This window comes from Erythrolamprus reginae, chromosome Z (genome assembly GCF_031021105.1).
Source record: "Erythrolamprus reginae isolate rEryReg1 chromosome Z, rEryReg1.hap1, whole genome shotgun sequence".
Taxonomy (NCBI): Eukaryota; Metazoa; Chordata; class Lepidosauria; order Squamata; family Dipsadidae; genus Erythrolamprus; species Erythrolamprus reginae.
In genome coordinates, this window is record NC_091963.1 from 27,655,705 (window position 1) to 27,667,441 (window position 11,737).

The 11,737-nt window shown below is 45.9% G+C and overlaps 1 protein-coding gene across 4 annotated transcripts in view; it reads right to left on the minus strand.

Annotated features, from left to right (window-relative positions):
• RUNDC3B (RUN domain containing 3B) overlaps positions 1 to 10,135 on the minus strand; it is a 65,862-nt gene extending 55,727 nt beyond the window's left edge. For 2 of the 4 annotated variants that reach the window (XM_070727441.1, XM_070727444.1), the window contains exon 1: positions 9,821 to 10,012. In XM_070727441.1, the coding sequence (XP_070583542.1) occupies positions 9,821 to 9,924 (104 nt within the window). In that variant the 5' untranslated portion in view covers positions 9,925 to 10,012. Of the gene's footprint in view, positions 1 to 9,820 lie in introns of all 4 variants that reach the window. The other 2 variants (XM_070727442.1, XM_070727440.1) reach the window with 2 other exon arrangements.
• Between the last annotated feature and the right edge of the window lie 1,602 nt (positions 10,136 to 11,737).

Sequence of the window (11,737 nt, forward strand, 5' to 3'; positions counted from 1 at the left end):
AAATGAGAAAATGATTGAAGCAGAGAATGACAGGAAAGAGAGAGAAAGAGAGAGAGAAGTTACTCTTGGTGATGACATATGATGTCATTGGGTGGGAAAAACCATGGTATAGAAAAAAACCGCAGAGTATTTTTTAATTAATATTTTTTGAAAAACCGTGGTATAGCCGTTTCGAGAAGTTTGAACCTGCAAAAATCGAGGGATCACTGTACAACCCTCTTCATTACATCATCACCCAGCAAGATTCAACCTTGAGCCTGGGACTCAAGACAACCTACAACAGTGATGGCAAACGTTTTTGGTACTGAGTGCTCAAACAGGTATATGTGTGCTGGAACTCCAGAAACACTCAGCTGGCCGGTATGCATGCAAGTGTGCCAGAGGTGGCACGCAGAGCCCTCTCTGTGGTCATGCGCGCTATCAACAGCTGCTCTTCTGGTTTCCGGCATGCACATGCGGTCTAGCCAGCTAGTCTTCAGATGCACCAGAGGACTGGAAACCCAAAGACCAGGTGGTTGGTATGCACTGTTCTTCAGGTTTCTGAGGTTCTGACACTGGCTGATATGCAAACAGAAGAGCAGCTGATGACAGCCCAGGTGCCCACAGAGAAGGTTTTGTATGCCACCTCTGGCACATGTGCCATAGGTTTGACATCATGGACCTACAAAGTTACCCCTGCATTGCCCCATGGGAATCTGACAACCAATCAGAATATCAGAATATCTGCCCTTACACAGCCAACAATGTGCAGCAGCAGCTAAAAAAGCCAACACAATCCTAAGCTGCATCAACAGGGGAATACACTCCAAGACCAGGGAAGTCTTAATACCACTCTACTACGCCCTGGTCCGACCACACCTGGAGTGCTGTATTCAGTTCTGGTCACCATACTTCAAAAGAGACATTGAAACTCTGGAGAAGGTGCAAAAAAGAGAAACCAAGATGATTAAGGGATTGGAAACCAAGACTTACGAAGAGTGACTGAGGGAACTGGGCATGGATAGCCTAGAGAAAAGGAGGGCTAGAGCAGACATGATAGCAGTCTACAAGTATATGAGGGGATGTCACAGAGAGGATGGGATCACTTTATTCTTCAGGGCACCAGAGGGCCGGACCAGGAACAACGGCTGGAAACTGACCAATGAGAGATTCAACATAGAGATAAGGAGGAACTTCCTGACGGTCAGAGTGATCAACCAATGGAACAACCTACCAGCGGACGTTGTGAATGCCAACACTCTGGACATTTTAAAGAGAAGATTGAACTGCCATTTGACTGGTGTACTATAGGGTTCCTGCTTGGGCAGGGGGTTGAACTTGAGGGCCTTCATGGTCCCTTTCAACTCTAACAATAAATAAATAAACAGGAACAGAAAGCTGCAAAACTGCACCTTAAGTGTGTGTGTGTGTGTGTTTGTAGATTTTCATGGGTATAGGTATGTAGGTCTTGCCATATTCAGGTCTTTTCTCATGTAAGATTGTATCTTGGCGACATTTTGACGACGTCCCACTCATCATCTTCAGGCTGGTGTTTTCGGTTTCAAGCTAAGGTGAACAAAGCTTGATTGAAGCTGCTGTATTTCTATAAATATTGGGGGGGGGGTGCTGGCTTAATTGCTGTAAACGGGTTGGTTGGCTATGTTGTAACATCCTGATTAGTTGATGGGGTAACACCTTGAGTAGTTCAGAGTTGATGTTGGCAGATTAGTTAATGTTTGTAGATTAGGGGTGACGTCTTGAGTAATTGTTGGAGTTGATTAGACAGCTGTTTTGTAATGTATGTCTGTGGTACACCATCCCGGGTTTTGGGATGACTCTGAGTTTGTGGTCTGGCTATGTGTTTATGCCGTGTGCCAGTTTGCTTTGTCTGAGGGAGTGCAGCAATTGGAGATGCCCCCGTGGTTTGGCTTCTGGGTGGGGGCTGTATTTTGTCTGTGGAGTGGGTATGGGTTTGGGTCTGGTGAGGTTGATTGGTGGTGGCATCCTGGGTTGTTCTGGGTCCAGTGTCGGTTTTCATGGCTGGGATTCGTTTGTTGATTAGGGCTAGTTTCCAGTTGTCTGATACGTAGGTGGTACTGTCATGTTTGTTCGTGTTATGGGGGTGTCATGGTATTGTCATGTTTGTTCATGTTATGGGGGCATTTCTCTATTTCAGTGGTGGGAAAACACCTAAATATCCAAAAACTACACACATAGACACAAACACACACACAGAGACAGAGAGAGAGACAGAGAGAGAGAGAATGTCACAGAAGTGAGTACCCCCTCACATTTTGTAAATGTTTAAGTATATCTTTTCACTGGAGAACACTGGAAAAATGACCGTAGGCTACAATGTAAAGTAATGAATATAGTTTGTATAATTGTGTAAACATGCTGTCCCCTCAAAATAACGCAACACACAGCCATTGATGTCTAAACTGCTAGCAATGAAAGTGAGTATACCCTAAGTGATAATGGCCAAATGGGCCCAAGTAACTGTTTCTCCCCCTGATGTCATGTGACTTGTTAGTGATACAAGGTCTCAGGTGTGAAGGGGGAACAGGTGTGTTAAATTTTATGTTAGCACTCCAACTTTCTCATATGGAAATTCAACATGGCACCTGAGGATTTGAAAGAATGAATTGCTGCTCTAGCGAAAGATGGCCTAGTCCTAGGCTATAAGTACATACTCCTGATCAGTTGGAGGATGATGAAGATATTGAGGACTCGGATTCAGATAGTGTTTATGAAGTAGTGGGGCCCCCGGGGTTACAGGTAGTAAAACAGGTGGGAGGCCAGCCACAGGATGGGCTATGAGTTCAGGATCTAGTGAGGGAGAATCAGATGCTCGCTGGGTTAACCCTAAATTCAGAAGGGTTCCAGAAATGTAGAGAGCAGAGGTCTGGAAGAAAATATTAAGGAGAGGAATGGATTAAATATTGTAGTGATGTATTTGGCACGTAGGGGGCTAGTGGAGAAGAAGGGTGGAGTTTCAATGTTGCCAAAAAGAATAATGGATGTGTTTTCGCCACGCTATCGTAAGCCAAAGTATTTTGTATTGTATTTAGTCAGTGCTGCTGTTTTTTCAAAGTTATGTAGTTAGGAAAATAAATCTTGTCTAAGTGAAGCAGGAAAAGAAATGTGAGAAATGCGCCCCCTTGTGGACTGTTTTAAAAAAGACACCAGGAAGAGAGAAAATCAAGACCAAGACTTTCTTAAATTAGATTAAGACCTAAGACCGTTGAAGACCAGAAGAACATCATGCCTGGACTGACTGATTACTGATGATTGAAGAGTATTTTAAGATCTGTTTATACCATCATCGATATCAATTTTATATTAATTAATTAATTAATTTATAATTTTAGCGTATATTTTATATATTTATATTTTAATCTTTTTAGTGTTTAAATTGCTGTTAACTGCCATTTTATACTATTATTAATTTAATTGATTTTTAACGTAATTGGGGCTCTAAGTAATGGATGATTGGGATAAACATACTTGTGGTTATGAATGGAATGACTGGTATGATTGGATGGGTGGGAGTGGGGGGGTATGGTATGGATGAGTGTATCGATAGTAGTGTGAATGATATGTCTGGCCCACCTGACGCTCGTGAGACAGGAGAGGAAGGGGCACCGATCTCTGGGGTGGCAGGGGGTCGGAATATCCCTGTGTTGCTGGGGAGATGCAGATATGGCGGGGGCCACAGAGTTAGCCGTTCCAGGGGAATGAGGGACCATTGCTTAATAACGGTCCCCTGTTCTGGCTCTGTGAGCCCAATCTTGGGTACTGGTGATGAGTGTAACTCTGGCCCTGGGCTCAGGTTGCTGCTGCTGAATGCCAGGTCGGTGGTTAATAAAGCTCTCCTCATCCGGGATTTGATCCTGGATGAGGAGGCCAACCTGGCATGTATTACTGAAACCTGGCTGGGCCCGGAGGGAGGTGTTCCTCTCTCTGAAATTTGCCCAGCCGGGTTTCAGATATGGCATCAACCTCGACCCCAGGGGAGGGGGGGAGGAGTGGCTATTGTAGCCAGGGAGAGCCTTTGCCTGCGTAGACTCATTGCTCCGGAAATTGCGGGTTGCGAGTCTCTCTTGATGAAGTTGGACTTAGGAGTTCAGGTGGGCTTATTTCTCACGTACTTGCCTCCCAGCTGCGTGTCAAAAGCCCTGCCTGTGCTACTCGAGGAGGTAGCCGGGTTGGCGGTGGAGTTCCCCAGACTCATTGTCTTGGGGGACTTCAACCTGCCGTCACTCGGCGAAACCTCTGGGTTGGCACAGGAGTTCATGGCCACCATGACAGCCGTGGACCTGACTCAAGTAGTTCAGGGTCCGACTCACGAGGGAGGGCACGCACCTGACATGGTATTCCTTTCCGAGCAATTGAGTAATGGTCTGAGACTAAGGGGCTTAGAAGTGTTGCCTTTGTCATGGTCAGACCATTTTCTACTACGGCTTGACTTCCTGGCTCCAATCCTCCCCCGCAGGGAGGCGGAACCAATGAAGATGTTCCGCCCCAGGCGCCTGATGGACCCAGAGGGCTTTCAGACAGCGCTTGGGGTTATTCCAGAGGCACTCGTCCACAGTTCAGCGGAGTCTCTCGCGGAGGCCTGGAACAGGGCTGCGGCGGGGGCTCTTGACCGGATTGCGCCTTTGCGACCTCTCCGTGGCGCTAGACCCCGTAGAGCCCCATGGTTCAACGAGGAGCTCCGGGAGTTGAAACGCCAAAAGAGACATCTAGAGAAGCGATGGAGGAAGAGTAGGTCTGAATCCGATCGAACACTTGTAAGAGCTTTTATTAAGACTTACAAAGTGGCGCTCAAGGCGGCAAGATGCGCGTACCATGCCGCCTTGATTGCATCAGCGGAATCCCGCCCGGCCGCTCTGTTTAGGGTGACCCGCTCCCTTCTCAACCAGGGGGGAGTTGGGGAGCCCTTACAGAGTAGTGCCGAGGATTTTAACACGTTTTTCGCTGATAAAGTCGCTCGGATCCGGGCCGATCTCGACTCCAATTGTAAAACAGAGTCGACTGACAATGAGTCAGTCGAGGTGACTGGGGCACGTACTTGTCCACCTGTCTGGGAAGAGTTTGATCTGGTGACACCTGATGAAGTGGACAAGGCCATTGGAGCTGTGAGTTCCGCCACCTGTTTACTGGATTCGTGTCCCTCCTGGTTGGTTTCGGCCAGCAGGGAGGTGACACGGAGCTGGGCCCAGGAGATTACCAACGCTTCCTTGGGGAGGGGAGTTTTTCCATCACTCTATAAAGAAGCGCTCGTGCGCCCCCTCCTCAAGAAGCCCTCCCTGGACCCAGCTGTGCTTAACAACTATCGTCCAGTCTCCAACCTTCCCTTTATGGGGAAGGTTGTCGAGAAGGTGGTGGCACTCCAGCTCCAGCGGTCCTTGGAAGAAGCCGATTATCTAGGTCCCCAGCAGTCGGGTTTCAGGCCCGGTTACAGCACGGAAACCGCTTTGGTCGCGTTGATGGATGATCTCTGGCTGGCCCGGGACAGGGGTTTATCCTCTGTCCTGGTGCTCCTTGACCTCTCAGTGGCTTTCGATACCATCGACCATGGTATCCTTCTGCGCCGGCTGGAGGGGTTGGGGGTGGGAGGCACTGTTCTTCAGTGGTTCTCCTCCTACCTCTCTGGCCGGTCGCAGTCGGTGTTAGTGGGGGGTCAGAGGTCGACTCCTAGGTTTCTCCCTTGTGGGGTGCCTCAGGGGTCGGTCCTCTCCCCCCTGCTATTCAACATCTACATGAAACCGCTGGGCGAGATCATCCAAGGACATGGGGTGAGGTATCATCAATATGCGGATGATACCCAGCTCTACATCTCCACCCCATGCCCAGTCAACGAAGCGGCGGAAGTGATGTGCCGGTGCCTGGAGGCTGTTGGGGCCTGGATGGGTGTCAACAGACTCAAGCTCAACCCGGATAAGACGGAGTGGCTGTGGGTTTTGCCTCCCAAGGACAATCCCATCTGTCCGTCCATTACCCTGGGGGGGGGGAATTATTGACCCCCTCAGAGAGGGTCCGCAACTTGGGCGTCCTCCTCGATCCACAGCTCACATTAGAAAAACATCTCTCAGCTGTGGCGAGGGGGGCGTTTGCCCAGGTCCGCCTGGTGCACCAGTTGCGGCCCTATCTGGACCGGGACTCACTGCTCACAGTCACTCATGCCCTCATCACCTCGAGGTTCGACTACTGTAATGCTCTCTACATGGGGCTACCCTTGAAAAGTGTTCGGAAACTTCAGATCGTGCAGAATGCAGCTGCGAGAGCAGTCATGGGCTTACCTAGGTATGCCCATGTTTCTCCATCACTCCGCAGTCTGCATTGGCTGCCGATCAATTTCCGGTCACAATTCAAAGTGTTGGTTATGACCTTTAAAGCCCTTCATGGCATTGGACCAGAATATCTCCGAGACCGCCTACTGCCGCACGAATCCCAGCGACCGATTAGGTCCCACAGAGTGGGCCTTCTCCGGGTCCCGTCAACTAAACAATGTCGGTTGGCGGGCCCCAGGGGAAGAGCCTTCTCTGTGGCGGCACCGGCCCTCTGGAACCAACTCCCCCCGGAGATTAGGATTGCCCCTACTCTTCCTGCCTTCCGTAAACTCCTTAAAACCCACCTTTGTTGTCAGGCATGGGGGAATTGAAACATCTCCCCCTGGGCATGTTTAATTTATATATGGTATGCGTGTGTGTGTATGTCTGTTAGTATACGGGGTCTTTTAAATCTTTAAATATTTTAAAATTGTTAGATTATCTATGATTTCTTGTTACATGTTGTGAGCCGCCCCGAGTCTTCGGAGAGGGGCGGCATACAAATCGAATAAATAATAATAATAATAATAATAATAATAATAATAATAATAAGAGAGAGATAATGGACCGAGTGCTGTATGGAATATGTTGAAGTACAGGAAAGCAGAGAAATAAATGGAGTTGCTTTATTCATGAAATGATGCATTTAATAAGAGTTATTTGTAATTACTAAACTTCTACCAGAAACCAGAACAATAAGAAGATTGGCAAGACCCTAAAACTAAACTACAGCATGGTGGCTAAGATCATACAGTGGTTTAATAGGGTGGGTTCCACTCAGAACAGGCCTCGCCATGGTCGACCAAAAAAGTTGAGTGCCCATGCTCAGAGTCATATCCAGCGCTTGGCTCTGGGAAATAGATGTACGAGTACTGCCAGCACTGCTGCAGAGTTCGAAGGCGTGGGGGGGGGGGTCAGCCTGTCAGTGCTCAGACCCTATGCCACACACTGCATCAAATTGGTCTGCAGGGCTGTTGTCCCAGAAGGAAGCCTCTTCAAAAGATGATGCCACAAGAAAGCCCACAGACGGTTTCCTGCAGACAAGCAGATTAAGAACATGGCTTTCTAGAACCATGCGCTGTGGTCTAATGAGACCCAGATAAACTTATTTTGTTCAGATGGTGTCGAGCATGTATGGCGGCAGCCAGGTGATGAGTACAACGAGGAGTGTGTCTTGCCTACAGTTAAGCATGGTGGTGCGAAGGTCATGGTCTGGGGCTGCATGAGTGCTGTTGGCACTGGGGAGCTACAGTTCATTGAGGGAACCATGAATGCCAACATGTACTGTGACATATTGAAGCAGAGCATGATCCCTTCCCTTTGGAGACTGGGCCGCAGGGCAGTATTCCAACATGATAACAACTCCAAACACACCTCCAAAATAACCAGTGCCTTGCTAAAGAAACTGATGGTAAGGATGATGGGTTGGCCAAATATGTCTTCAGACCCTATTGAGCATCTGTGGGACATCCTGAAATGGAAAGTGGAGATACAGAAGGTCTCTAACATCCACCAGCTCCATGATGTCATCATGGAGGAATGGAAGAGACTCCAGTGGCAAGCTCTGGTGAATTGTTGAAAATGGTTAAGGATGTGCTGGAAAATAATTGATACTTTGGGCCCCATTTGGCCATTATCACTTAGAGGTGTACTCACTTTTATTGCTAGCAGTTTAGACATTAATGGCTGTGTGTTATTTTGAAGGGACAGCATATTGACACAGTTATACAAGCTGAATATTTAGTACTTTATATTGTAGCATAGTGTCATTTCTCCAGTGTTGTCACATGAAAAGATATACGTAACATTTACAAAATGTGAGAGGGGGTATACTCATATATGAGATGGGGTGGCGCAGCAGGTAGAGTGCTGTACTGCAGGCCACTGAAGCTGACTTGTAGATCTGAAGGTCAGCGGTTCAAATCTCACCGGCTCAAGGTTGACTCAGCCTTCCATCCTTCCGAGGTGGGTAAAATGAGGACCTGGATTGTGGGGGCAATACGCTGGCTCTATTAAAAAAGTGCTATTGCTAACATGTTGTAAACCGCCCTGAGTCTAAGGAGAAGGGTGGCATAAAAATCAAATAAATAAATAAATAATAAATAAATTTCTGTGACATATTGTGTGTGTATATATATATATGTGTACGTCTCACATGTTTTTTTGCTGAATTTGAAAATTAAGGGAGACTAGGATAGATCTATTTTGGCCTTATTTTGGCCTCATCAGCTAGCCATACCCACTGGGACTTGAACTTTTGCCTTGTAAGGCAGAGAATTATCCTCTAGGCTAAAGTATCCAATCCCTTCAGCTCTGCACCAGGGAAGGGTTACATATTTTTGTGTCAAATCACCCTACATATATGTGTATACATATATATATATATATATTCAAATTCAGCAAAAACATGTGACACATATATGTATGTGTGTGTATGTGTGTGTGTGTGTGTGTGTGTCTATATATATATATATATATATATATATATATATATATATATATATATATATATATATATATATATGTAGATTGTTCTGAGTTCGGGTTTTGCCCTGTGTAATATTTTGCATGTCTATGCGACGTTTCGGTGAAATCACATTCACCATCATCAGGCTGAAGTTCCAAGCTTTGTGCTGTTGTAAAATGTATATTGTCGGCTATAAATATATTAACTGCCTTGAAGTGGTCCTGGGTTGGGCCTAGAGGCAAAAAGGAGCTGTGACGTTCCTTAAAATATACCAGGGTGATCCGACATAAACACACACACACACACACACACACACACACACATATATATATATTTGTTTTCGTAAATTTTCACGGGTATATGTATGTAGATTGTTCTGAGTTCGGGTTTTGCCCTGTGTAATATTTTGCATGTCTATGCGACGTTTCGGCGAAATCACATTCACCATCATCAGGATGAAGTTCCAATCTTTGTGTTCCATTTTACAACAACACAAAGATTGGAACTTCAGCCTGATGATGGTGAATGTGATTTCGCCGAAACGTCGCATAGACATGCAAAATATTACACAGGGCAAAACCCGAACTCAGAACAATCTACATATATATATTTGTATATATATTTGTATATATATTTGTATATATGTATGAAGGTCTTGGCATATATGTGTGTGTGTGGGTTTGTTTGTACACACACACACACACATCTTCCATGTGCTCATTTGCACAGGAACCAAAAAAACCATGTGGTCCACCGCTAAGCCATTCTTCCAAACAGCCTCCATGTTTCCAGTGTCTTTCTCCCCACTTGGAACTGAATCCAGATGGATTTTTCTTCCAACAGTATCAATTATGTTCAGCCCTGCTTACCTTTTTCCACCTATGCAAACTTCAGGGAATACATACCTATCCGTTTTAGTTAGAGCTAAAGGGCCCAAAATAGTGAGTGAATGAATGAATGAATGAATGAATGAATGAATGTACAAACACACATATTAAGGAATATATTTGCAACTAGCCAGGCAGTGAGGCCAACTTACCTGCAGACGGTAATGAGATTCCGTCTCTCAACGGCTGCGTTGCGGGCATAAGTGCTCTTCCTCCGAGAAGCCGCACTGAGCCCCCCGAAATTGAAAGACGCCATCTCTCCGGCGAGGGCAGAGCAGACTTGTCGGCGCCTTTGTTCCAGAGGAGAGGGCGGGTGGGGGCTTACTCTGCCGCCACCGCTTCCTTTCAGCCTCGGATGCCACTTCGCGAGGAGATGGATAACTTTCCTTTTACGCAGAGAGTTCCGCAGCGGCCCCTCGCGCTCTTCCCTTCTTTAAGGATAAGCTCCCAGCCGCCGAACGGACCACAAAATTCCTTGCAGCAGCAGCAGCAGCACCAGCCCAGCATCAATAACAGAGACCGCAGAGCACCGGCCTCGCCAGCCAATCCGGAAGGCGAAAGGGCGGGCCTTCGACGGAGATGGTCTTCTGAGGACCAGCTCGCCGGCTTCTCCCGCAACGGAAGCGCCTGTCAGGTAAGCAGAAAGCGAAGTAGATCGGAGAGTCTTCGGGTTGGCTATGGGCGGGGCTAGTGATGCACGGTTGTCCCCGGCACGAAGGGACAACTAAGGGCGGCTGTTGCTTCTCTTTGCGCCCAGGGTTCTTTTTACAGAACAGCTCTGTTTATTGCCCGAGTCATTGTTTTGGAAAAATCTGCAATGAGGGCGTAGCTGCAGAAATCCATCCAACCTACCTAAAAGGTCTGAGGAACCCCAAAGATATTCCGCTTTTCGGTATTCCGCGAGAATAAAAGATACACATATCGAATACGGTTATCTTCATACAGTTATCCGTTTATCCGTTTATCTTCACACGGTTATCTTCATACAGTTTTCTGTGTACTGTATAACCATAATTGCAAGCCCGTATTGCAAGGCTGCATGCATAGAAAAAAGAAAGAACCCCTCACTTCTGCCCCTACAAGGATTCCTAGGTAATTTTCTTCTGCGATTAAAAAAAAACAATCCAATCTAGCCTGCTGCCATGAAATCTCTTGGTGGTCTCTCAAACAAGCATTAACTAATTCCTGTTCCGATTTTTTGTTTTCTTTCTTTCTTTCTTTTTATCCTTATTTCCCTTTGTTTTTAAGTCAATTTAGATACTACAATAGACCCAGGTTATTTAAAAAGAAAACGCTGAGATCCCGGAGTCTTGAAGCATTAACCATATTTATTGCATATAATTTGTAGTCAAGAATCCTGCCCAATTATAGACACGTTCAGACATGTAGCTGCCCACACAGAGAGATACAAGAGATTAGTCAACCACAATCGATTTCTCTGCCAGGAAGAAGTAGGGTCTAAGAAGCCTTACCGCTATTCGTGCTAATAGCTTTCTTTTCGGAGCTCGAGGTAAGACATCCTACAGACTATTTCTCTCTTCACCAACTTTCCAAGTGGAAGTTAAGCTGAGAATAGATATTCACAGGGGAGAGCATATTCTTCTTTTATCCTCATGTCCATCCATGAGGCATAGCTTTAAATCAGGTATCCAGATTTTTGTGTATTTTTTAAAAAAATAAGGCTGTACTCATGCAGATGTTTGTGTATTGTAACAGTGTAAATTGTAGCTTGTAGATAATTCGAGTTATCATATGTAATATATTCACGTTTCGATGGTGAAATTTGAAAAGTGTGTTGTTGTTGATTCTATATTATCACTATTATAGATTCTTGAAAATAAATTGGTTGAAAAAATGCTATGATAAAAAAAACCCCAGTCTTTCTGATACTGGAAAAGTAAGGTCAAATACAATACATTTAGACCTTATTTGTTTGTTTGCTTGTTTGTTTGCTTGCTTGCTTGCTTGCTTGCTTGTTTGTTTGTTTGTTTGTTTGTTTGTTTATAACTTTTCTTGCTGCAATTTTGTCAAGAAAGTTCGCAGTGTGTTCTACTGTATCATCTGGAGGA